The 27,621-nt window shown below is 40.2% G+C and overlaps 4 protein-coding genes across 4 annotated transcripts in view; all 4 read left to right on the forward strand.

The window, feature by feature from the left end:
• Positions 1–4,562: 4,562 nt before the first annotated feature.
• hcn3 (hyperpolarization activated cyclic nucleotide-gated potassium channel 3) lies at positions 4,563–12,888 on the forward strand (the record flags this gene model as incomplete). Its single annotated transcript, XM_079231490.1, has 7 exons — positions 4,563–4,696; positions 8,728–9,157; positions 9,282–9,443; positions 10,005–10,223; positions 10,763–10,909; positions 11,841–12,081; positions 12,689–12,888. Exons 1-7 carry the CDS (start codon positions 4,608–4,610, stop codon positions 12,886–12,888), a joined length of 1,488 nt encoding a protein of 495 aa, XP_079087616.1. The 5' UTR covers positions 4,563–4,607.
• Positions 12,889–14,620: 1,732 nt separating this feature from the next.
• ndufv1 (NADH:ubiquinone oxidoreductase core subunit V1) lies at positions 14,621–21,147 on the forward strand. The gene is made up of 11 exons (XM_079231886.1): positions 14,621–14,640; positions 16,194–16,303; positions 16,407–16,489; positions 16,717–16,887; positions 17,097–17,280; positions 18,274–18,463; positions 18,706–18,918; positions 19,317–19,483; positions 19,573–19,654; positions 19,794–19,939; positions 20,912–21,147. The coding sequence occupies exons 2-11, from the start codon at positions 16,199–16,201 to the stop codon at positions 20,987–20,989; spliced, it is 1,419 nt and encodes a 472-aa protein (XP_079088012.1). The 5' UTR covers positions 14,621–14,640; positions 16,194–16,198; the 3' UTR covers positions 20,990–21,147.
• A 1,059-nt stretch (positions 21,148–22,206) lies between these two features.
• LOC306748336 (uncharacterized protein) lies at positions 22,207–24,772 on the forward strand (the record flags this gene model as incomplete). Its single annotated transcript, XM_079231495.1, has 4 exons — positions 22,207–22,306; positions 22,463–22,578; positions 23,354–23,497; positions 23,582–24,772. The coding sequence occupies 4 exons, from the start codon at positions 22,207–22,209 to the stop codon at positions 24,254–24,256; spliced, it is 1,035 nt and encodes a 344-aa protein (XP_079087621.1). The 3' UTR covers positions 24,257–24,772.
• A 1,164-nt stretch (positions 24,773–25,936) lies between these two features.
• Positions 25,937–27,621, forward strand: part of kmt2ba (lysine (K)-specific methyltransferase 2Ba) — a gene marked incomplete at its 5' end in the record, with an annotated part of 28,129 nt that continues 26,444 nt past the window's right edge. The window contains one exon of the mRNA XM_079231500.1: positions 25,937–26,239. Coding sequence (XP_079087626.1) covers positions 25,937–26,239 — 303 coding nt within the window. The remainder of the gene's footprint in view (positions 26,240–27,621) is intronic.

Below are 27,621 nucleotides of genomic sequence, written 5' to 3' on the forward strand. Positions count from 1 at the left end.
TTTTGTTGTTGAAAGAACTGTCTCTCTGCCCATCAGAGTAAAATCACTTTACATATCACAAACTATACTTGTGTACTTTATCAAATGATTGTTTATGATACACAGAATGCTGAGTGAGTTATTCAACCGGTCTGTTGAGAAAGAGGGAGGCGACAAAAAGTACAAAGAGCATCAACTGATACCAGCTGTAAATCACTTTGGTTGTTTGCTGCCAAGATACACACAATCTATGTGGTACATTGGTAAATATATGAAAGCTGGAGCTAAAGTTGACTACATGGGAAGGTAAGATGGAAATATAATTAAGAGTAAGAAGTTTAACTGACTTTTGTTCTGACACTTTCTTTTGATAAAAGCTTGACTGAACACTGTGTGTCATCCCTGCTTCAGCTGGTGTTATTATCTCTCTCATTGTTTTCTTTCCACAGTACAAAAACCCAAACTGCTTCAATGCGGGCTGAGGGGCTGTTGGCCATTTTATACATCTTCATGACCATGGCACTGGTGATGGTTATTCTGAGTCAACAACAAGTGTTGAGCGTTCAGTACGGGGGAAAAGAAAAGCTGTCAACAGAGTTGGAGAGACTCGGTAGTCACATATCAAAATTAGATAGCTCTAATATCCGGCTGGAAGAGGTGCTGGCTCAGGGGGAAAAAGTAATGGAGGATCTGGAGGCTGAGCTGGCCAACCCTGGCACAGATATGGAAAAGATGAAAACAGAAATCTGTCAAGCAGAAAAGGTGAAAGGTTTCTTCTTCTTTTTGTGTGTGCTGTTTTTGCTTCAGCATCTCTCTTTCTGCTCCAACACACCTATTATGTGTGTTGGCAGTAAAATGCTGGAGGGCAGGGTGTAGTCCAGGAAAACAAATCTTCACGCTTATCTTGCACAATGTTTTTTTTCCGCAGTGAAACGTGAAGCCTTTAGAAAACATTTGTAAACACTACGTTAAGTATGAAGTTCTTTATGAACACATTCATAGCCCAAAGCCTTTGGCAGTGATGGAATGTATTTACTCGTACGTAAAGGTCAGGAATGTCTTTCCCAAGGGCACATTGACTAGCAGGGGATTGTACCGCTGATCCTCTGATTGAAAGACGACCCTGCTCTACCACTGAGCTACAGACGCCCCGTTGTGTAGTTCAGATCACAATGGAGGTTAAATTCAAAGATGTCCGTGGTCCGATCTAGAGCGCCGGATGTAGGGGCGTCGGTCGGGAAGGGCTGAGGGGAACAACACACCCTCCTGTTAGAGCCCACCAGTAGAGGTTGGATGTAATTGTAGGGTAAAGACTCACAAGTTAATATTCAGTGTTTGTGTAACACAACTTCCATGTCGTATTAACTGACATTTCTCCCACACTATTGTAGAAACGAAAGGCAGACGAGTTGGCAGCCAAGGAGAAGGAACGCACAGAGACTGAAGGTATAACGCTCAATGACCTCACAGATAGTTCTCAGCTGCTACTGCCATCATGTGGTAACATACAATAATTACTGTTTAAGGCTGACTTGTTCCTTATCTTCTATTTATTTTGTTGTCACTAAGCCAATCTAAAATCAGAATTTGACGCCTGGAACCAAGAGATTCAAAATCTGAAAGCACAAGAGAATGGTTACAGGCCAATATGTGATTATGTGACGGATGACACAAGAGTTAAGTAAGTCACAAGTATCAATCAAACATTTGTGAAAAATTGAGCTTAAATAGTTGAATGATAACAATACAGCATCATTCTGTCTTTTAGGAAACTATGTGGCACCGAAGGTGAACCCCTCGCCTGAAGAAGATATAGGGGTAAAATCTCAACTCTCCACAATTGGTTGTCCGGGTCAGATTGGTTTGGGTTAATTTTTTATATTATTTGTCATCCCTGTTACTTTGCAATGCAAACACTGTCATCATGGCATTTATTTGTTACTTGTGGTATTTAATAAAATATTCTTTGAAAATATTGCACGTACTGTCACTCCTTTGTAAAAAAACATAAGTTTCTCCAAACATCAGCTTTGTATGTTTGTATGCTTTGCCACATTCATGAAATTCTCTGCGGTTACATGATCAATTGCTGATGTCACGTTGATCAAAATGTATAATTCAGGTTCTCTGTTGAACAATCATAACCCCAAAACATCTCGGCTTCAGTTGATTAATAAGTCATTCAATGCTAAATGTTTCAACAGTTTTCATAATCTTTCAAGCATTTTTTATTTACATTTCTATTGTGAATGTGTTGATTAATTGCTCTCAGGTGAATCTTGTCTTTCACTATTGGAGGGGAACGCGAAAGTTATCTAAAATACCTCAGAGGTGCATCTCATGAACCTTCAGTTGTTTAGTTATAATTTTTTTAAATGACAATGTTATATTAACAACATGGCAGCATTTTGACTACTAGTATGCTGAAAATCATCCTTGTGACGGCCCAATTATTTTCAAACATCTCGTGGGAAAAAATCTTGACCTGTTTTATGAAGTATGGCGGTCTTCTGTCACAGGACCTCAGTTTCTCAGTGCCTGAGGGTCACAGATATCAAAAGAAAAGACCAAGTTCTTTATGTTTTTGTATGTCTCTTTGGTGTTATTTCCCTTCATCTGACATCATCGTTATATAATATTACCATGAGTGTGAAACTGTTAGAATTTTAGTCTTAAAGGTTACTTTTACATCAGATGGGGGAAACAACTATGAAGCTACTTACTTCGATTTCTTTCACAGGTTAATGGCCATCATGAGCTTTAGATAAGATCAGTTGTCTTTATCCAGAGAGGTATTGTTGTTTATGATTAACTTTATGCATGATATCCGAAACACTAACACGAGCTCCAGGAGTTCCAGTAATTGTGGTTTCTCGAGTGTGCCTGTTTAACAGACACAGGTGTAAATGTGAACACGATACCTGCAACTTCAGAGAATGCATGCAGCCACAATGGTGAAATGTGACCTAATAGGCTACAGGGGGTCCATATAATGAAGACTGACCTGGTCACAGACAGGAGGATACCGGGGTAGAGAAGGTATTTGAGAACGTTGAATACAAGTAGCTGAAAATACAGGTTTAATAAAACATCATTTTAAGATGCTGAATGTTGGACAGAGACAGGCCAGCCTGTGTCCACCTGTATCCACCTGTATCCACCTGTGTCCACCTGTGTCCACCTGTATCCAGCCCTAATGCTAAGCGCTGGCTGCATGGACCGACATGAAAGTGTATCTTTCTCATTTAACTGCCGGCAAGAAAGGAAATAAGCTTAATTCCTAAAATGTCGAACTCCACTTCCATTAAGGAATTCAAGAATAAATTGAGTGTCTAAATCAACTATAAAGATCTTTTTTACGCTTTTTGTGCGGCTATTAATACGTTAAAATTAACACCTTGGTCATGGTATTTTGAAATGTGACAATTGACGGGAGTCAATATATATCTTAAATCAAAAATGTATATCGAAAAATAAATGAATATCGAGCGTGACAGTAGACTTAGCAGGTATGCAGGCGCTGGGTTTTCCTCTGACCAGTAGCTCATGTGTCTTCGCGGCTCACCTGGAGCCTGACCGTCCGGGCTGCGCAGCGAGACCTGCAGCCGCATCACCACCCCGGGACTCGTCCTCGAGGAGGGAGGGCCCTTCCACCGCGGGAGGAGGAGGAGGAGGAGGAAGAGGAGGAGGAGGAGGAAGAGAAGAGAGGTGAGAGGACGCAGTTATGCCAACAAGCCGATTATTGAAGGCTACTGAAGCCTCTCTGTCAATTTGCGTCCCGCCAAACAAAGACGGACACAATACATCTGAGGCGGAAGTTTGACTGTTTACGGGGCGGAGGATTCTTTCATCAAATCGCAGGGAAGTACTTTTTTTTAATGGCTGCAACTTTTTTTTTTATAGATTTGAGAAAGCCATTGTTTCTATTGTATACGATTTCAAGACTTGTGACATGAAATGCGTATTTGCTCATCTGTAGAGAGCTGAAAGTGTCCACCTGAAATTTAATGGTGTTATTTAGTTGCTGTGGTGTCACTTTTTGATATGTTTAATCTACAGTACCTGTATGCTATTTTACAGCCTGCTTAAAAGTATTTCAGAATAGTTTTTTTATTAATATTTTTTTTTATTGCATCAAATGAAAATGGCAGCTGCAGTGGACTTTATTAGTAAGTGAATTGTACAACCAGGCCCCTATAAGCCAAGTACAGGGACAGCAGCCCTCTTTGGCTTGCCCAGTTTGAAGTATGAAAATGAACAGCCTTTCCAGGAGTATCGAAGATCAGAGAAACCTTGGCGAGAGCCCTGCTCACAAACCAGAGACATCCAGGTACCGCAGCTGGAGCAGCCTCCGCTTCTCGAGGTGGAGAAGTGGCTCCCAGAGGACGACCCCCCCTGGTTCCCCCTCCCCAAAGGCAGAGAAGAGGGCTGATGTTACCAAGACGCTCTTCTCCTTGGTTCAGACTCACAATGACGACTATACGGCAGATCCGGATGGCCTGCTGGAGACCAACGAGGAGGTTGAAGGAGCCAGCGATGACACAAGACCCTCATCGGACCAGTCCTGCTACTTCCACAAGCAGTTTGGGTCATTGCTGCAGCCCGGGGTCAACAAGTTCTCCCTGCGCATGTTCGGCAGCCATAAGGGGGTTGCTGCTGAGCAGGCTAGGGTCAAGAGCTTTGGAGTGTGGATCATCCACCCTTACAGTGACTTCAGGTAATAATGAGTTTCCTAACCTCGGTTTCCTTTTCATTTAAGTGCTATTTGTGGGAATGTGTGCCCCCATTTTTTCTACATGAACATGGCCAGAACATGCAAAATGGGTAAAAAACACAAGTCAGTAACCTTTTGCCAAAACCAGATTCCCCAATTGGTCATTAATCTTTCTCAATCCAGTTTACATCCAACCAAACAGCCTGTGACGGTGCTTAGATCCACTTTTTCCAAGGACAAGCTGCAGGACAGCAGCTGATGTCAGGGTCGGTCTCACATGATAAGGCGATGAAGGGATTTGATTAGTGATACAGTATATAGGACAAGATCATCTGGATTAATAATACCACTGGTAGCTCTTTCTCCCTGCTGACGCGGAGAGAGAACTACATTCATTGATCCTGTTCATTTAAGTGATCCAATGTATTCCATTTGAAAATATTTAGATCACGTTTAGCCTCACTTTTGGAGGATTTGTCAGATCATTCAGCTTTTGGGGCCAAGCAACATTTTAGCAGCGATGCTCCAAGCAATCCGTCTGTGTTTTCCCCAATAATAGCCGCCATTAAATTTAAACAATTTTTAAACATCAGGCCTATGCCAGACAAAGAGGATAAACCAGTGCGTAGGGATTATTGCCCATAAGAATCCCTATAATTCCAATCTTGCTCTATTATGCAATAATACACAGACAGCTGAAGGGGGGATTACCGGAGGCCTGCTCTCCTTAACCTTATGCTCAAACTTCCCCTTTTAGTGGATGAGTTGGAATAGCACATTTGTGTGCTCAGCTTTCCTGTTTTTTGGTTAAGGTTGGATAGCTGGTATAATTTCGCATTTTTAATCAAATTTAAATTTTGAATATAACGGTGGAATGACATGTAACAAAGGTCTTTAACTGACATCCAGAAGTGGTGTTGCTATATCATGACATGGGTACATGTTTTCCCCACGAGGCTTCTTGTCAAATCTTTATCTCCTTCCTAAATGTTTTTAGTAAAGATTAATATACAAAACGTTCAGGTTGTCAACAAAACAATCTGAACTTAAAGTCAGGGGCTCTCCAAAGTCATTGGGCTTCATCCTCTGCAAAACCTGAATGTCTGTACCAAATTTGCATTGGTAATCTTAAGAAACTAGCGGGAGGGCTCTGGATTTTTTAAATGAACCAACAGATAAGCCAGCCCAGTGTTGAACAACTATTTTACAATGAATGTAGCTAGCTTCAAAAGTTGTTAAATCTAAAGAAAGTTGTCAAGTCGGCAACACTGTCAGCCCTTAGCATCTGATAAGTAAAGGCAATGTAGAAGTACCACTCCTCTAGTTTAAAAAATAAGTCTAATTGTATAGAAGTCTATGAGAAAATGACCCTACTTCTCATTTGATTTATTTTTTCAGTAAACATTGTAAACATGAGTTTATGGTCTCAATTGAAATCAAAAGTATTCTTCAATACAGCATTTGTTTAGTAAATGATGGTCTCATTTCAAGTAAAATAGACAAATAGAACAAGGTATACTTTGGGGCGTCGCTACCTTGTGATTGCCAGATCTCTACCATGTTGTCAGTCCTGGGAGCTGTCAGTGTTTTCATTCTAGAACTTTAACCCTTTCACCTGATACCATTTTGGTAGCCTGTAAATGTCAGCATTTGGATGTACACCCTCTCATGTCACTTCTGGTTGCAAAGCCCGAGATGACGACTGACAAATACCAAGATGCTGTCGGACAAAATGCCGACCTCAAAGCTTCAAAACAGCAGTCCACAAACAAATGGGTGATGTCACGGTGACAACTTCCACTTTGTTGTATACAGTCTAGAGTTCTTTCAGACCTCCCTCCGGAACCTCTCTCTCAAAATGATCATTATGAACGTAAACATACCATAATGAATGAATGAACGTAAACATTGAACATGGTTATTGTTAGTACTCACAGCTGTCTAGCTTGTGAAAGACTCCAGTGACGTGCAATGAGTGCAGAGGCAGAGTGCGTGCATGCAGGCAGGTGGACAGGCAGGTAGGCCGTCTAATCATTTAATTCGGACCAAAGGGAATTATTGGACGTTTTATCACAGTCCTGCATCAGCCACAAATACCACTTTTTTTTCCCTCTGTTTTGTCAAAACATGTATTAATTGATTGCTGCCAGGATGTAATGAGAATTTCAACAGATATAACAAAAATGTTTTGGAAAAAGAATACCAACTCTAGCTTTAATGGCAATCCATATTATAGTTATGTAATAGTTATAGTAATACTCCAGCCTGGATTTAGATTCAATGCTTTTATAAAACCACATTCCTATTCCTGTTCCACTCCCACTTTTATTAATAGCTAAAACATCTAAAAGGTTTTCATACAGCAGAATTAACTCTGCCTCTCACACGCTTAATGTAAACAGCCATAATGGCGTCCAGAGTCTTTGGTTGAGTTATTAGCAGCAAGCAACCACTAATCTGCTGCAACATGAGAGGAGATGATAAGTAGTCATGTAAACCAGCAAGTAGACACAGACAGCATGGATTGATGGGGGGATAAACGTGAATGACAATGGGGAACTAATCCATCACCTCTGCGAAAGAAGACGGTCATTTTCTTACAAGATTCATGTTGCGATCACTGACGAGTGACGGTAGTCAGAAGTAGTCTGGTTCATATTCTGTTACTGTGCCTCTGTAATGAGAGTGAGAGAGAGAGTGAGAGTGAGAAAGAGAGAGAGAGAGAGAGAGAGAGAGAGAGACGGATAATGGCAATGATATTAAAACTGTAAATGCATAATATTATATAATAATGATATATTGAAAAAATAAAACATTAAAAAAGAACAAAAGAGATAGAGATACCCAAAGTGATTGACACTTCATGGAAACAACCTGCAAGGAAACCCGAACCATGTACATGTGATGTAAGCGAGACACTGGACACTAATAGGAAAATGGGACTTGTATGACACGAAGCAGACAGGGATGATTGAAGCTACGTGCAGCGCAGACATCTGGGCTTCAACATCCTGAAAGCAGAAGACTCCGTATCAGACATTTCCAGTGGCAGTGACGTTTGTTTTTTCTTCAATGTCGCCATATTGAGCCCGCTGGAGTAAACATCATTCATTTTGGATGAGAACAGCTTGTTATGAGAGCACTGGTCACTTTGAAATGGGTCCTTTCCTTGATGGCACACTGTTTATTGGATGACTTCAAATTATCTAACCTAAAGGAATAGGGCAGCTGCAACAAAACAATTAATTCACTCATTATGTGAACAGATTTCACGATAAGCCTTATGCTGCCTGCAGGGATAAGGCCTTTAACCTCCCGAAAATCTCTCTGGGCCTCTCTCCTCAAATTTGAACCCAAAGAAGTTTGGGTCGCGCGATTAACTGGACAACCAGCATTATTACCAGGATTCACTCATATCTGTTCATAAACCAAGAGCACTTACATGTAAGAGGACTTGTTGCTGTGTTTACAACACTTTCATTGCATTTTGAATGCGTTTGATGTGTTTTTAAAGCTTGTACATTATGTATCACACATAAATATCATCATAACCATGTATACACTGTGTGTGTATATATGCATATCATTTTTTTTTTGCTTATGAAACTATTAGTTTTATGCAGGACTGCCTTTCTTTTAGTCTGCAAAAGACAGACTTAGATAGAAATATTTGATTGTTTCTTTTATTAATTTCCCTGAATATTATCATTTATTAATACATTTAAGAACAAGTATATGGTCCTTTATAATCAGAGCACTACATTAGCTTCAAACAACAAGAAATCATATTATTTTATTAAGGAGCAAAAAGTGAATTAGTTATATTGTGCACTCTTACTCTAACAAATAATTGATATGTGAGTCCTCCAGATCTCTTCTTTGGTGTTTCATGCTGTACAGTTAGCAAGAATCAGGACACTGGATGTATCTGGATCACTGTACAACAATAGTGGTTTGGGGTTTAGTTGTGCATAAAATGCTTACAGCTTTACATCTGCACAACCTCAAACTCCCACCACTCCTGGTCTGTGCAGGTTTTACTGGGACATCGTGATGCTCCTGTTGATGATGAGTAATCTGGTCATTTTGCCCTGGGGGATCACCTTCTTTGAAGACCAGAACACCATGCCCTGGATCACCTTCAACGTCCTGTCTGACACTCTCTTCCTCATGGACCTGGTTTTCAATTTCCGCACGGGCATCCCGGTAGAGGACAGCCACATCATCCTGGACCCCAAAGATATCCGCATGCATTACCTCCGCACCTGGTTCCTGGTGGACTTCATCTCCTCCATCCCCGTTGACTACATCTTCCTCGTTGTCGACCTGGAGTCCTTCCACGATTCGTCTGACGTGTACCGCACCGCCCGCGCCCTCCGCATTGTGCGCTTCACCAAGATTCTCAGCCTGCTGCGTCTTCTCAGACTGTCTCGCCTCATCCGCTACATTCACCAGTGGGAGGAGGTAAAGGAAGGATGAGAGATGAAGCTCATGATGGCATACGGAATAGTACACATCAGAAATTCAACTTTTATCCAGTTTAATGTTTTTTTTCTTTCTTCCATACAACTTCCTCTCTCTCTCTCAGATTTTCCACATGACTTATGACCTGGCTAGTGCTGCAGTGCGCATATTCAACCTGATTGGTATGATGCTGCTGTTGTGCCACTGGGATGGCTGCCTGACCTTCATGGTGCCTATGCTTCAAGACTTCCCCCCAGACTGCTGGGTGGCCAAAAACAACATGGTGGTGAGTACATATTCATGTAAACCTGGAGAAAAAAATCTCTATTCATGGGGAAAATAGTTTCTACTTCAATTTTTTTCTTCTTTTAAACCAAATACATATGCTTTCATTGTTTAACCATAATCTAAAATGTAATATATGTGGAATTGTATGCTTGCCAGTTACAATTTCTTCAGCTTATTCAGCTGACCTGCTTTGCACTGACTAAAAAACAATTTAGGTTTCATTGGCAATTCATTTGATTAAATAAATGGAATAGTTTGAATTCAAAGATTGATGCCCTTCTCAGACATTACACTGGCTTTAATCTTCTTACCAAACCCTCGTCAAGTGAATAAGTGTATTTCCCCAAATGTTAAACTATTTATTTAATTACAAGTGCACTTGTTGAAAACTGCATTTATTTTCCTTATAATGAATGCCAAATGACCTTAATTCCAGGAAACATCTAGGAAATCATTCAGCGACCTTTATCTGTAAAATAATGTTATTGTAAAAACATCCCGTATGCTACATAGCCATGCAAAGTACATTTTCTCATGACAACACTATTGTTCTTCCCAGAATTCTACATGGCACCTACAGTACTCCTACGCCCTCTTCATGGCCATGAGCCACATGCTGTGTATAGGATACGGCGCCCACCCTCCAGAAGGCCTGACTGACGTTTGGCTCACCATGATCAGTATGGTCGTGGGGGCCACCTGCTACGCCATGTTCCTCGGTCATGCAACTAATCTGGTCCAGTCCTTGGATGCATCACATCGCCAGTATCAAGAGAAGGTAATCACCTCTGCACTGTCTGCAAAAGATTAACAAATTAAAACCTTTTGACCTACAGCTTTGGCGCTCAATATGTCCCAATAGCTGCATGTAGATGCTAATGTGATTCTGGCTGCGAGGTTTAATATCTCAGCCATGTTTTATATCATAGGCTTGCTTACTTGCAGTACTTTATTCGTGGAAATTGTGCCAAATGCCTAGAGAATATGTGTATTATCTAATGGATTTTGTGACCTCACTGTGACCCTTTCTAGGGGATTTTCACAAGATAAAGCAGAACGGATAATGGACAAATGGTGGCACCTTTGTTTTGATCGCTTTTCGCTAATGCCCATTACAAATGAGTTTGTAATCCACTTAAAATTGGAAAAAAAACACTACAAAACAAATAGAATAAATGCGTAATTATTGTGCTCAGGAATAATTCAGCAAACACATGGTCGAAAATGTGACTGTGACATCTGACATCAGCTCTGTGGAATTCCAATGTTATCCTAATGAAGGTCAAATCTTCATGTGTTTTGTACAAATGATTTCAGTATAAGCAAGTGGAGCAGTACATGTCGTTCCATAAACTGCCGGCGGACGTAAGACAGAGGATCCATGATTATTACGAGCAGCGATTCCAAGGCAAGATGTTCGATGAGGACAGCATCCTTGGAGAGCTCAGTGATCCGCTGAAGGAGGTGCGTTATTCATGAGGCCATCCATTGGATTTTCTCTCTCTTACTTTCTCTCCATGTCTCTCTTTATGGAGACATGCCCACACAGATGCAATTTAGACCTGAATGATAAGTTCAAAAGCAATATGTTGATCTGAGTCCAAAAACCTAAAGATATTCAGTTTACAATGATATAAAAATAGCGTATCCTCACGTTGGAATAGCACGATGTTTATATTCTCTATATCATGATATGGAAAATGTATATAATGTTATTTTCTTGACAAATCGGTCAATGGTGTTGATCAGAATTTACCAAAAGGAGCCAAAGGAGAAATTTTTAAATGTCAGCTGATTATGAGTTAATTAATTGATTCGATAGTTGACACAAAAAAACTACTACGATTAATCGTTTTATTCATTTTTCAAACAAAAATGCATTTTTTGGTTTCAGCTTCCCAATGAGAGCATGCACTGCTTCTCTTTGTCATATATGAGAGTAACTTGAATCTTTGGGTTTTGGACTGTTGGTCAGACAAAACAATAGATTTCAAAATGTTTCAAGTTGTATCGACCAAACGATTAGTCAAAAAAATAATCTGAACATGAATCCATCATGAGAACAATCATTACTTGCAGACCTAGCCTTGTTTTGTCCAAACAAAAGCCAAATATATTTATTTTACTATTGCATAAGACAAAGAGAAGCAGCAAATCAAAACAGTGGGTCATTCATGTTCTGTTTAATTAATTAATCAATTGATTGACCAAACAGCAGCTTTTGTTTTAAATCTACAAAACTTTTCCCACATGTAAAATAAGAGCATCAATACATTTGTTTTTACTTTCTCAATAAAATGAGCTCAGAATCAACAGCAGAACGTAATAGAATGATAACAATGTCTCAGCATCACTGATCATGATGTCTTCTCTCTCCACCCTGTCCAACATGCAGGAGATTGTCAGCTATAACTGCCGAGGGCTTGTAGCCAACATGCCACTGTTTGCCAACACCGACCCTCATTTTGTGACAGTAATCTTGACCAAGCTGCATTTCGAAGTCTTCCAACCTTTGGACTTTATTATACGAGAAGGAACGCTGGGTCGGAAAATGTACTTCATCCAGCACGGCACCGTCACTGTCGTCCCACGTGGCAGCAAAGAGATTACCCTCAGCGATGGGGCGTATTTTGGAGGTAAATCATTTGTGAACCTTCAAACAGTTTCCCATCAAATTGTTAAGAAGCTGGTTGTGTTTCCTCCCCTTTTCACTTTCTCTGCATTTGCTATACAAATATATGTATTGCTCATCTGTACATCAATTTCTCCTCCATACATTGCCTTGGATCTAAGAATGCAACATCTAATTATTTTATAGATTATTAATTAATACATTTTCATAATTAACTGATCATTTGTTTGGCCTAGAAATGTAAAAACACTTTTTTACAACAAAAAAAAAATACCCATCACATGTTCCCAAAAGCCAAGATATTTAGTTTCCCTTCTTGGAAGACCTAATAGTTAGACATTTTAGGAGATAAGCGTATTCACTTTCTTACTTATTGTGAGATGAGAAGATTCATACCAGTCTAGTATCTGTACTCTAAATATGAAGCTAGAGTCAGCAGCCGGTTAGCATTGCTTATCACAAAGAGAGGAAACAGGGGGAAACAGCTAGCCTGCCTCAGTCCAGTATAATAGTGGTTTCATTCATCTGATTTAACTCTTGGAAGGCCAAAGATTTGCCAAAACATTGAACTATTGCCTTAAAATTAAACTGACTCTCTCTTCCTTGTTCAGAGATCTGCCTGCTAACCCAAGGACGACGCACCGCCACCGTGAGGGCTGATACCTACTGTCGCCTTTACTCCCTGAGCGTGGACAGTTTCAACGAGGTCCTGGAGGAGCATCCTCTAATGAGGAGGGCATTTGAGAGTGTGGCTGTGGACCGACTGGGCCGGGTGGCTCGCAGATCCAGTTATCAGCCTCCAGAAAATTAGTGATTTCCTCAGCACCAACGAAGAGAGACTCCTGCCAGAAAAGTGGAGGATATTTGTCATGCTGTGACTGAAATTGACCGCTTAACAAAGAAACCATTGTTGTAGATTTGACTGATTGCAGTTTACTTTAGTGCTCAATGATGGACAACCTTATGTAGAACCTCAGTTTTATTTATTTACACGTATTATTGCTGCACTATTATTGCTGCACTTATTGCTGCACTTATTGCTGCACAAGTTGTTAGCTGAAATCTCTTTTTGTGTTAGATCTTTGTCTGCATCTACTGTTAGATTAATTGTGTCATTTACAAATCGATGACAAAAACATACATATACATATGCTTTTTATCATTGGCAGCACTAGCTTTTCCAAATATAAATACTGCTTTAATAATTATTTTCAGTTGCCTGTATGGTTTCTGGCACTGCAGTTTCATAATCCATCACATCATTCATACGAGCGCGGGAGCACCAGCTGGGCGACAAATCACACGGCTGAATGTAGCGCTGATTCTAATGATCCCTCAGTTCTGAAGGTTGCATCAAGTCATGGTTTTATACCAATGTTCACTGAAGATAAGCTGCTGTGATGTTATAACTCCAACTCCAACGGAGAGACAGATTGTACAGTTATACATCACTGTTTAAATTGCCACATTTAATAGCACTTTAAACTTGAATAGGTCGTCTTCTGTTTTAATTCTCTGCTGGCAATTAATATGCAAACAAGCATTTGGCTTTAAGATAATATAATACTTGTTAATAATATATATATATATATATATATATATATATATATATATATATATATATATATATATATATACACTATATATAATTATTTTAATAATGTATCATTAAATATATATTGATAATGTATTTATTCAAATAAACCTTCAGTAGGTTTTGATATTTGAAGAATTTTAAGTCAGCGCATTTTTTTATGTTAATGTGTGGAAAAAACTATGTTAATTTGCACAATTTATCAGATAAAACAAACATCTCTTGTGTATTTGTACTGTTAGACTATATGTATTCATACAGTGAATGTATTTTCCAGATTCTTTTTGAAAAAAGCCATTGTTTATCAAATGTCCTCCATTTTACAGTGATGTAAAGTAAGAATGCACTCACATAAATTTGTTCAATCTTACATAAACGTTCTGATGAATGATCTTCATACTGATGTATTGTAAATATGCATATTTCTACCCTTTAAACATGAATATAATGTTTTTTATGTTTTGCCTATGCAGTTTGTTTAGAAGTTGCCTATGAGCACACGCACGCATACACGTGCGCACACACACACACACACACACACACACACACACACACACACACACACACACACGCCAGTATATATTATATTAAAAACATTAGATTACAAAGTGTGTATATATAGCTACATTTAAAGATAACCCTATATGTTGAATATGTATAGTCACTCATAAAAGGGATTATTAAGTATAGCTGTCAAATGGAGTAAAAAAGTAGAATATTTCCCTCTGAAATGTAACTATTAGAGTTGACGTGTACACAGTGATCATCAGCACTAAATGGAAGTAATGTTACCTAGTTAATGTAAAAGTACTTCTAAACATACACAAATAGTTTGTTCAATGCAAAGAGGGCGGTTCTTGCCTGCCTGCCCTCCACTGCGCTGCAGCGGTGTTGTTGATGACAGCTTCCGGTCGTGTGCTCTTACTTCCTGTCAGTGTTTCATAAAGTCGGGACGTACAGATAGAAAAGGTAAGCAGCACCGATTGTTTTTCTAACTTACTTCAAACCCGTTTATTATTTAACGGATTTTATAGCAGCTGCCATTGCAGCTGTTATAAACGAGTCCATTCATGTTTTGTCAGTGTGACATCTGGATGCGACGTCCTGAATCCGCTGCTGTTATTCTGACATCACAAGGTTAACCGCTAGCTGCCTTAGCTTAGCGCCAGGCTAGCAGTAGCTAACGTCACTGCATGGGGCTCAGGTGTCAGCTTTAAGGTAAAATAGTTGAGTTGTAGCGTTACTCCATTCTGTACAAGTGTGTTTATCTGACACATGACAGCTGGGAGTGTTGTGTGGATTGATGACCCTGCTGACACTCGTCCTCACCTTCGTTAGCTAACTTCTCTCAATAACGTTCCCTCTGACATAATAACGCCTCTTAACAAGTTACACAAGAGCTCCCGCAACGCTTTTACAGTGACAATCTATGTTTTATAAAAATGTCTATTGGTCGTCCTCAAATACAAAAAGAAAGTGAATCTAATGTTTGTAACTATTGGGTTGAAATCAAATGTGCAGCAGCTGAACTATAACCAGCTTTCACTTAACGTCTGTTGATTAGATGCAGCCTAAAGGTATGACAAATATATTTAACGCTAGCAGCAAAAGGTTGTTTTTACAGACAATTACAGCATGATTCCTGTAATACAACTAATGTGTATTGTTGTCATTTCATAGGGCCACGGAATGTAACATATTCAACTAATTGGGTGATGCTCTGGTTGATGTGTACATTGGGCTATTTTCAGCAACTAGTGTTGATACGTGTTGAGTGTTTTGAAAATAACACCACAATTATCCAGAGCTTCTTGAGAAATAGGTGTTTGTATTAAATCTCTTTTTAATTTAATAATATATATATATATATATTCGCTTAAATCAGGAACTTTTGGATCAACAAAATATTTAAACAAAACTAAGAATTAAATCACAGAATTGAATGCCCACTTTCAGTCCTTCAGTTTGACATATGTCGATGTCTTTAAAAAATGGCTGAAATACAACACCCTGCCCGTCAATGTGATTAATCTGCTTTTAGTAATAATTAAGTAATACTTCAGTGTAAAAGATACTTGATATTATACATATTGATGTCATTCTTTTCTGCTTTAACTTCTAGGATTACAAGGAAACACATTTTATTGGGCTATGTTTGACAATTATTGTGTGAATAGAGCTGCAACAGTTTGTCAATTTGAAAATAACTATTTTGGTTATCAAGTTTTCATTTTTTTTTAAGCGAAACTGTCAAATATTCTCTGGTTCTAGCCGCCCTACCGTGAATCTTTGTTTCTTTTCTTTGTTTTATACCATTGTAAACTAAATACTTTGGGTTTAGGAAAACAAGACATTCCAAGATGTCAACTTGAACTAGGAAAATATGATTGTCAAAAATAATCAGCAAATTAATCAATAATGAAAATAAACATTGCCTGCAGCCCTAACTGTGATTGTCCAACATTTCTTGTTAAACGAAAGGAACTTAAACTATCGGTCTGATTTGTCTCTCCTCTGTGCAGGAAGGATGCTGGCCCTGTCTCGTGCAGTGGTGTGTGGGGTGGCCCGTGCTCCAGCTGCTGTCAGTCAAGGTGGAGTGACTGCTATCACCCGATTCAACAGCACAGCTCAGGTACCTGGCCTGTATTTATTTATTTTTTAACAAAAATGTAAATTGTAAAAAATATGGTTGAGATGTTAACACTCTTTTATGTGTTGGTCTCACTATTGCTTAGAGTGCTCCGAAGAAAACAACATTTGGACCTCTTTCAGATGAGGACAGAATTTTCACAAACCTTTATGGCCGCCATGACTGGAGGTAACACCCCTTACCAGCTTATTCTTATGGGCTCTGTAAAATCTAAAACATTATATCCATATTCATTCTCACACAGTATAAAAGAATGTGCCAGTAACAGTTCAAGAAGAATTCCAGTCATGCATGCTTTTGACCTGACAAGAATCTTGGAGACAGATTGAAACGTTATAAATAATTTCTTTTGAAAAAAACAGAACACAATCCTCATCCTCTCATGTTTGTTTCAGGCTCAAGGGGGCCTTGAAGCGTGGCGACTGGTACAAAACTAAGGAGATCCTTTTGAATGGAGTCGACTGGATCCTCAATGAGATCAAGGGCTCTGGCCTGCGCGGGAGAGGTGGAGCTGGTTTCCCCACTGGCATGAAGTGGAGCTTCATGAAGAAGCCCAGCGATGGCAGGTCAGTGAGGATACAGACAGATGCTTTTTACTGAACATGAATTCACATGGTCACTTGAAATCTTGGTTGAAACCATGAAACTACACTTGGATGGATGCAGTTGCCAAACATTAGCTCAGACAGTTTGGACACATTCACCTCAGTGGCTGCTCTGGGACTAAATTAAGTTGTCCATACCTGTTTAACCCAGTTCTAATGTCTTGCTTTAGGCCAAAATATCTGGTGGTGAACGCAGATGAGGGAGAACCTGGCACCTGTAAGGACAGGGAGATTATGCGGCATGACCCACACAAGCTGGTGGAGGGCTGCCTGGTGGCTGGGAGGGCCATGGGGGCGCGTGCTGCTTATATTTATATCAGAGGAGAGTTCTACAATGAGTCGTCCAACCTGCAGGTGATTATGAACCCAATGAAACCTGACACATAAACATTTAAATAAATGTGCATTGTCTCAATGATGTTCCACATCCATATATGGAAATAGGAATCAACCAACATTACAGTATCTTAAAAAAATAACGTGCCAGAAACATTTACACAATTTACTGTACAATCAGTAAATAATAGCTTGTGATTCAATAATTGCTTTGGAATTAAACATTTGACCCAATGCTTTTTACATTTTTTTACTAATTTGTTGAAATTCATACCATGCTCATATTTAAATACACATATTGCACTGTGTTGAATGTTTAATGTTGTTGTTTGTCTAATGTATGCACCACCCGCCAAGACAAATTATTCGTATGTGTAACATACCTAGCAAATAAATAGTTCTGATTCTGACATCGATAAACCCACCGATAGATGCAGAACAACAAATACGATAAAACTTAACAGAGAATACCCTTTTTTATGTGTGGATCAACATCTTGTCTCTGAAAATCAAATTGGAATTGTTACCAAATTGTTGAGACCATGTTCAACCTTAGGTTCAAATCATAGGTCAGTCTCTCTAATGGCATAACAGCGACCTGATTCCAAATAAGGGTCTTGTTTGATTGATCTGTTAATATATGTTGCTTATAGATCTGTTAGTTTCAAAATGCCTCTCGACATTATATAATCCCAAAACAACACCCAACCACTTTTATGCACGTGTGCTTCAAATAATACTGCTAAATTCTTGATAGTCAAAACTCATATAAGATGTATTCTTTACAGCATATGAAATTGCTCTTGGAAATGTAAGTACATTATGTTTAACAACCTAAAAGAAGCTCAGAGGTCTGCCAACCAGTTGTTGTAGTGCATTGCAGTGTTGTCTTAATGTGGTTTATTTTGACATGATGAGCTCATAATATGCGATTGGTAGAAAATTTAATGTATGATTCTAATGTCGTAATTCATCCTGTTGAAGCGTCATTTTTTCTATATCTGCTCTTAGGTGGCTATCAACGAGGCCTATGCTGCAGGGCTAATTGGAAAGAACTCCTGTGGCACTGGTTATGACTTTGATGTGTTTGTTATGCGTGGTGCTGGAGCGTACATCTGTGGAGAGGAGACGGCTCTTATCGAGTCCCTGGAGGGAAAACAGGGGAAGCCCCGTCTGAAGCCCCCATTTCCTGCTGATGTGGGTGAGTTAAGGGGCCCGGAGAGGATTTATGAGGGTGGTATATAGAATATTGAAAACGTGGGGAAAGAAATATTGATCGTATTATTTCTTAGCCTGTATCCAACAGTGCATTATCACACTGGCTACATTTTCTTCAACTAGTTAATATGATCTGAACACAGTGAACAACTGCAAGACTGTTGTTCTTGCCAAATAAAAGGGCCACTGAAATATCTTTCCTAACTCCTGCTGCTATCTTTAAAGGTGTGTTTGGTTGCCCAACAACTGTTGCCAATGTGGAGACTGTTGCCGTGGCGCCCACCATCTGTCGTCGCGGAGGCTCGTGGTTTCTTGGCTTTGGCAGAGAGAGAAACTCCGGCACTAAGCTCTTCAACATCTCCGGCCATGTTAACAACCCCTGCACCGTAGAGGAGGAGATGTCTATCCCTCTGAAAGACCTCATTGAGAGGCACGCAGGTACTGTGACGCTAAGAATGTCTTACAAGATGCATCCAATGAGCACACTTGACTCATATCATTGAGACAATGTTTTTGAGTTAATATCAAGACCGTGGGTCTCAAACTGGTGTGTGGAGTGAGCTGTTTGTAATTATTCTGTGACATGAGTCAGGGGGTAAAAAAAAAAGAAAGAACTCAGTGGAAGAAAATTGCTTTTTCTGGTGAGTTATTAAAGCCCTCTTGGAAATGATAAAGGGAAACTGGCGGAATTCCGCAAGACCTAAATGCATCATTTGTTTATCTGCCCCGAGGGGGTCACAGAACGAAAAGATTAAGATGGCTTAACATAAGCACGCCCTAAGTAAATGCATTTATTATTTTTTTGTCCTTAATTGAAACGAAAATCTGTCTGGTAGGTGGTGTACGTGGTGGTTGGGATAACCTGCTGGCTATAATCCCCGGTGGCTCCTCCACACCTCTTATTCCCAAGAAGGTATGTGAAGAGGTGCTGATGGACTTTGACGGCCTCCTCCAGGCTCAGACTGGCCTGGGCACAGCTGCCATTATCGTCATGGACAAATCTGTAAGTTGCCATCTCTGCTCCATAATTCATCGTGCATAAAGCGATCTTTAAACATGTGTTACATTGGGGGATGCATTTTTTTTTTGCAGACTGACATTATCAGAGCCATCGCCCGCCTGATTGAATTCTACAAGCATGAGAGCTGCGGCCAGTGTACACCCTGCAGAGAAGGTAGGAGCTACTTGAGTGTCATCGTTTTTTTTCAGTGTCACGTACCTAAAAAAAAAAAATAAAAAAAAATAAAAAAAAATATATATATATATATATATATAAGAAATCCTCTAAATTTCCCTTTCATCTGTTTCTGTAGGAGTGGACTGGATGAATAACATGATGTGGCGTTTCGTGAAGGGTGATGCACGGCCATCAGAGATCGACATGATTTGGGAGCTCAGTAAGCAGATTGAGGGACACACTATCTGTGCCCTGGGAGATGGTGCAGCATGGCCAGTGCAGGTAAGCGCATGGACTCTTGGGATCATTCGAAAAATGAATGTGGGACTGAGGAATGAATGTAAATATTTTGCATGTTGTAGTTTGTGGTGCTGTTGTTTGGTAGTGTTTTGCACTACATTAACAAAAGTTTCCCCTATTTTGTGAACTTCGATTGAAGGTGGACAAAGATCACTACAGAGTTCAATAAACAGCTCTTCAGCAGAGTAACAAAAACTGAAGATGATAAGTTTCATAAAGGAAAGATTGATTGCCAGGCAGTTGTATTGGATTGCATTAGATTTAGCTATGAAGAGCAAACTCCAAATCATAACCCTTTAAAAAAAACTCCTAAACCTCTACCACTTCAATCAGGAGAAACTTGTTCCGAATTCACAATAATTTTATTCCGTTGGAATCACAATGAATAGTGCAAAGTCTTTGGCGATCGGTCTCTATCCTGAACCAGGATAAACAAGGGGCAGGGACGCTGAGTTCTGACCCGGCCGAATCCCCCCTGGAGTCCGGACACTAGTGGTGGTGGTGGTGAAGAAGGGAGTTGCTGAGGGAGTTGCTGAGGGAGTTGCTGTCCTTCAGTAATGAGTGAGGAGTTGACTGCCTGCTGCCTGGAGGTGACTGGGGTGGAGGAGGGTCGCCTTCATTTCCACACTGAAATGACAACAGACAGCACAGAGTAGAGCACACCTTTAAAGTTTGACAGCAACGATCTGATTGGCTAAGAGACACCGTGATGCCTTCGGTTGGTTGCTTACAAGAAGACGCCCCCCCCCCCCCCCCCCGATCAGCTGCTACCGTAATGAAGAAATAGACTGTGATATATGAATGACCCGTAGTGTAGGGTCTTCCTTCCTGAACTACCGCTAAGCTCCACTTCTAGGAATTAACACTTTGCAGTGTTTTTACTGGTTGTGGTTCTACTCTCTGTTATTCTTCTGCTTTATTAATGTACCATTTTTCTCTTTTCTGTGTTCTCAGGGATTGATCAGGCACTTCAGGCCTGTGATGGAAAGCCGAATTGCTGAGCACCAGCAGAAGCAGCAGGCCAGGGCTTAAACGGTTCTTCTAACTCCTTCAACTCCTCCTTCTTCAACCCTGTACTTGTTTCATTGACAAATTATTTAAAGCAAATATGTGCCGTCTCATCACCTCATCATCAAGTTTTACATTGATGTGTCTGCCTTGTCTGATAATAACCAATAAAATTCTAGGAATCTTAATTAAACTAGACTTTTGTTTTGTTTTTGTAGTTGGGGAAATTGTGGGAAGGAAAAACTTGCAATTATTATTTTGTTCATATGTTTCAGTATGATAGAATTGTTCAAAGGTTATTACATTACTAAAGAATGAAGCATTGTAGTTGTTATGCAAATATGTTTTCTGCCTCTATAAAAAATACATTATCAACCATTAATCCATCCATCCATTTTCATCCACTTATCAGGGATCGGGTCATGACAATATTATCAATGTTTAGGAATTAACAAGGTTTTGTTACAAAAAAACAGTCTGGGGCATGAGTTCATGTATTTACCAAATAATATAAAGCATTGTTGTCGCCTTTTAAAAACGTTAAAGGTATTTGCCTCAAGGGACAGTAATGTTGCTCAAAAGCCACTGCTGTTACAAAACCGCAGTTCCGTAGTCTCGCGATATCTCTGTGACCGGCAGCCCTTCTCATATCACGTGATGTGGGCAGAAAACTCACTGCGGCTTCATTTCGGCGGACGTTTCGTACGGTAAGAAATGGATCCCTTTTTGAATTGTTTACAAAGACTTAAGTCTAAATTAATCACGTTTTCTCCTCTATGCACAGATGTAAAATACGAAGGCACAACACGGAAGTAAGCACAAGGCAACGGGATTTAAAATGTTACAGATACAGAGGCACAGTCCTCTCGCTCTCTGTTGTGGCTGTGCGAGACCACCAGTGTCCGTTTTGCTGTCAACTAATTAGCTCAGGCCTAACGTTATAGGTTGTGTTTTGTCTTTTTTTCCTAACTAGTGTGCCCAACGTAAAGCAAGACAATCAGCCTCTCTTCAGGCCTGTATTTATTTGAGACATTTTACGTTGTTTTCAATTCCCCCGCCCTCCAATCTCTGAATATGTATTACGCGGGTTAATTTAACGCTAGCCTCACGTCTGCCACTGCAGTCATCTTCTGTGGTCGCTCAACAAAACATTGTAGATGCATGATGACCCGTACAGTGTGTGTTTCAACGTTGCAGCTCCATGAGGCGGATTGGTGTGTGAAAGCATCAGCATGGAAACGATGAAGATCGAGAAAGTCATTGTTGGGAATGAGAAGAGAGCCACCGCCGCCGCGGAGATCAAGTCTGAGCCCGTGGTCGCACCTGCACCTCTACAGTCCTGTAAGCAAAGATGTTGATGTGTCATTGCATAGTTCATGCACGATGTGACGATGTTAATCTAGTTCAATCGCAGTACAGCACGAGGTTGTATATTTATATTGCTGCTGTTTCGTTGTCACTAATCGTAAAGCAACGTGTCATCTTATTGTGATGCAGATCAGCACGAGAGTCTGCAATGTTTCCAGTGCTTCATCACTTTCTGTAACTCCAAAGCCAAGGAGAGACACATGAGGAAAAGTCATCGGGACCAGTACAAACAGCACCTGCAGCAGGTAGGGAGAAGCAGCCTGCAAATACAAAACGGCACGTGCTAGTGACACAAACTCAAGCAATCCATGTGTAATATGGCTTAATGTTATTGCCGTCTTATAATGCCGTATCATAATGGAGTCATCTGTAGATTGTCCTTGTAGTATTATTATTATTATTATTATTAGCTTGTTCAGTTAAACCAACAGTCCAGAAATCCAAATATTTGTTGTAGTGTAGTCTCATAGAAATCATTAAAACAGCAAATTATTAGTCTTCTATTGATCGACTAATCAAATAAACGTCAAAAAATTGTTTAAGCTCAAGTGATCATTTTTCTATGAATTGTAACTGCGGTATGAAGTGGGATGCTCATGCTGTATGGATTAGAGTTGACCGATACAGGAGTTGAGGGGCAGGTATCAATATATGACCTGAATGGTTATTATAGAAGAAGATATTACCATAATATGTACAGTATGGGATATTTTACAGGTGGAAGATTTGTCAGTACTCCCTCACACAAATCTTCTGTATTGCTCATATCGACAAATCCCAGCCCAATCAATATTTGCTGGGCCGATGTATCAGTCAGGCTGTGATGTAGACGCAGATTTTTCTGACATTTTTTGTCTTTTTATATGTTATATAATTCTGGATGAAAGTAAAGATGTAATTAAACTTTAAGAAAGATTTTATTCAGTTGACTATTGGAAACATCATTCAACAATCTGTGAATAATGCCTTTCGTTAGGATTTCCTATTTTTTAACCAATTTCCTGCTCATCATTTTTGTAGACTGATACAGTCTTCACGTGTTACAAGTGTGACAAGAGCTTCTCCTACTCTGAGGAGCTGAGCCAGCACCAGGCCACCCACAGCACAGAGGAGAAGCCCTTCCTTTGTGCTTACTGCCAGAAAAACTTCTTTACCTTCACTGAGGTGAGTGCGCAGCAGGCTACATCTTTTATTGTGCAGGGGAACCGATTAAATAATTGTGGATGATGAATGTTTAATGTCTTGCAGCTAAACAAACACAGACGACATGAGTGTGTAGAACGACGGTGTCCCTGCAGGGACTGCGGCGCCTTGTTCCCCAGCCCTTCACGCCTCCGCAACCATCGCCTCTCAGTGCACCCCCAGCGCCCCTTGGTGGCCGATGACATCAACACCTACCAATGCTGCAAATGTACTCACGGTTTCAAGACGGAAGAAGAGCTTCTGCAGCACCAGGAGGAATTTGCCAGTGATATAAACTGTGGCGTTAAGCCGCAGGGCAAAAAACGTGGCCGTAAACCCAAGAACACAGCTCAAGGAGGGACGGTTGAGAGCAAGAAGATCAAAGAAGAAGACGAAGCAGAATACGATGACTCCACAACGGAGGGTTGCCCCGCCGATGAGCTGCAACCGGAGCTCAAGATCCCTTGTTCCGAAGCAAACTGTGACCTTGTATTCCCTTCTGTTGAAGTCCTGCGGGCACACAAAAGAGAGGCACATGGGCCACCCCCTCACAATGCTCACACGTGTACAGAGTGTGATGAGAGCTACGCTCAGCCCGAGCAGCTCAAAGCGCACATGGCCAGCGATCCTCACTCTGGATACACCTGCCCCATCTCTGAAAAGAGGTTTAAACAAGAGAGCACCCTGGAGATCCTCCAGAACACCCACACTGAAGGAGAGGTGGCAGCAGAAATAAGATAATATATGGGGAAAAAGACTGTAACTTCATCCTACATCATTCACAAAAATGATTTTTGTATCATAATCTGTTTTGTGTAGGTAGAAGATTTTAGGGTGAGAGTTTTTGAAGCAAGGTTATGCAACACATGACTTATGGAGGTTGTTTCTGGAATGCCGCTATTCAATTGCTTTGAGAAAGACATCCTACACATAATTATGATTTATGTCCACTTTAAAGCTCATGTCACAAGGCCCTTGCTATCCATAATACATCTATTGTACCTGGAATAGTTTGTTTTTTTTTGTATTCATGTAGACTAGCTAGCTAATTCTCTCTTAAACGTGGGAATGTTTTGTATTTTCCAGGATGTACACATAAGAATGTATGCCCTAAACATCATAAAATCCAATATCTGATAAATGGCCAGTGTATAGGATTCTGTAATAAGGGACTTAAACAATGTAATCTGCAGTTTGTTTTTTTTCTTTATAAAAGTTAATTCTTGTTGCATTAAAACAATTCTTATGTTTCTGTGAGGTCTTTGGTTGTTTATTTGTGAGTGTGTGAATGGTTGAACGATGATCTCAATCAAGTATAGTAATGGTGAAGTTGACAGGCACTTCTCCCTGCATCTCTTTATGCTATTATGCTTTTGTTCTCTAAATAATAAAAATACTATAGATTCAACAATATTTTATTACCATTTGTAGACTATGTCTTTGGTATAATGTATAGATGCCAACATGCAAATTATTGATTATATGACAAATATGATTGTTCAACTAAAGATGAATTTACATTTTTGCTTCTACAATATACATAAAAGTCTAAAGCTGAATGTATTTTTACTTTGTTCATGCAAAACATTGTCAAGATGTTTCTAATTTTATTGCCTTTATTAAATACAAAATAATGATGTAAGTGATAATGATATTGTACAGAGGTATACAGTAAAAAAAAGTACATTTTCACAAGTAAAATGTTGAGGTACTTGAGGCACTGCTTTAATGGAGCGCTTCCATTATGTGCAGCTTTATATTGTATGTTTTACTCCGCTACATTTATTTTAGTTACTTTGCTATTAAAGATTCACACACAAAACATACATCTGTTCATATAATACAACATTAGCTGCTTCTCTGCTTTTGCATGCAGGACTAGAAATGTAGTAGTTTAAGATATTGCTACTTTTACATGTGATCTGAATACTTATTACACCTCTGGTACAAAAATAGTTCAACTATTTATACAAAATAGTTCACGTTTAACGTGACACCTGATTTACAAAAAATGGTCTTCACAAGCGAAGTCTCCCAGTTTGCCGAACTGGCGTCGTCCTAGGCCCTCAATTACGAATCCTGGTCTTGCTATGGCGACGGCATGACCCGCCCTACTATGCCTCTGATTGACATGTACTCGTTTGGTTGGATTGGTTAGATTTAGGAATGAAGGAGCATGATTGGTTAAGGTAAAGGTAAGAATATCCGTGTAAACCAATCAGAAGCCGAAAGGGCTTGTCAGAGGCAGAATAGGGCGGGATATGTATAATATCGCATTATGAGGGGGAGAAGTTCGTTTTCCCATGATGCACTTGTGATTTCTTTCTATCTCGCGCCTTTGCATCGGCGCAGTCCATCTTGCCTCACTTATCGCTGCTGTCACACTCTGCCAGCTCGCCGTCCGTGTTGTTGTAGTAAATAATGGCGGCATCGGGAGGCGGATTATCATCTCCCGCTACCGTTGCGGGTTTGAGCATCCAAGCGCCGGCCCGGGCTCGCTTCCCGGGTCGGCCGTGCCCGGCTCGCAGCAGGTTGCGGTCGGAGAAACGTACCAAACGCGGAAGGTTGGGCTCGGACGACGGGGATCTTCCTGCCGAAGGGCCGAGGCCCGTAAACATCGGCCTGGCGTTGAGCGAGGACCCGTCCCTGCTGCGTCTGCTCGGCGTGACGGAGAAGCACAGGAGGCAGAGCGATGCGGGCTTCGAGTCCAGCAACAGTGAGGAGGTGAATAAGCTAACAGTAGCATGTCAGCTCGATGGGTAACAATACGACGCGGGCGTCCGTTTTTTTCTTTCAAAAGAGCGACATTCAAATTCATTTGTTTGTTACTTTCTAAAAGTATTCAAGCTAACGTAAAGCTATTAGCGGTAACTTAGCTTGAAACACCAACCCCAAATTGGCATCGTAGCTAGCCGCCTGTCTGCAGGGTACGTTGTGCTTCAGATTGCTTAAATGGGTGGATATTTCGTTTTATTGACTATGTAGGTATTAATAGTTCATTTTCTGTTTTGAAGTTGCAACAGCCACACAGGCATCAGCATCGGTCCAGCTGAGTTTCTTTGCATGAAAAGAACATTAGGCGGAAAGTTTGGCGGTATGATAACAATCGTGAAGGCGTTTTGTTGTGGAAACCAGTAGATGTCTTTGTTTGTTCATCCACTGTCGCGTTTTGTTGAGTTGAACTTCCCACACTGCGCTGACATGCACTCGTTGATAATCCTGTCATAGTAAAAACGACGCCGCTGTTTCTCCACTTGAGCGGTCAGCTGATTGCTCGGTGTTTTGAACGTGTGATGCAAGTGAGAGGAAAACAGAAACATTACCTTCACGTTATAATAGACAAAGTCACACATTGGTAGATGCTGCCCAGAGCCTTTTCTAAAACCTCAGTTTGCATAGTGTATGTTACCAAACATGTATCACTCCCATCATGCACTGTTATTGAGATTTGTGTACAGGTGAAGTACACGAGGAATCAAAGCTTTCCCAACTTTTTACTTTTATACGGTCAGTTTATTTTAAAGAGAGCAGAGTTCTCTGCTAATGACTAGCATGCTCCAAGAGAAGCATATTTGTGTTGCTTGCATAGGCGTTGTCACAAATAATGAGTTATTGCAAAGTGCCATTCCACCTGCTGAAATCAAGTCTTACGTGGATAAAAGACAATCATGTCTACAGTCATCTAGCTAAGAGACACAGAATGTGTGTGTGTGTTGTACTAATTAATTGTCTATTTTCATGGGTGTTGGGACTGCTACAGGATTTTATAATGTTTCTTGTGGTTGTTTTGTTGTGGCTTGCTTCTTAGTTTTTGGTTACCGTGTCTGTGTATGGTTTTGTTTTACTACAATCTTTTTTCTTTATCTGCTCTAAAATGCAGACAACTTAAAATGGTATTGTGTTGGCCCACTTTATTTATTCTTTCCCATTTATTGTGAGAGGTTTGCTAGACCAAAGTTTATTGATCCTCTTAGCACAGCCTTGCTTCTTGACTGGTAATAGCAGGAGTCATTCACAATGAGACCATACTACAGTATGTTATGTAAACTGATAAGAGAGGACTTTAATCTACCACACTTATTAATTTCACTGTTTCTTCATAGAAG

Source organism: Taurulus bubalis (assembly GCF_910589615.1).
Source record: "Taurulus bubalis genome assembly, chromosome: 16".
Taxonomy (NCBI): Eukaryota; Metazoa; Chordata; class Actinopteri; order Perciformes; family Cottidae; genus Taurulus; species Taurulus bubalis.

Coding starts and splice junctions, on each gene's coding strand:
- ndufv1 (XM_079231886.1), top strand. CDS start 16,199: ATGCTGGCCCTGTCTCGTGCAGTGGTGTGTGGGGTGGCCCGTGCTCCA. Junction 16,490..16,716: donor TATGGCCGCCATGACTGGAG/GTAACACCCCTT, acceptor TGTTTGTTTCAG/GCTCAAGGGGGCCTTGAAGC. Junction 19,940..20,911: donor GTGCAGCATGGCCAGTGCAG/GTAAGCGCATGG, acceptor CTGTGTTCTCAG/GGATTGATCAGGCACTTCAG.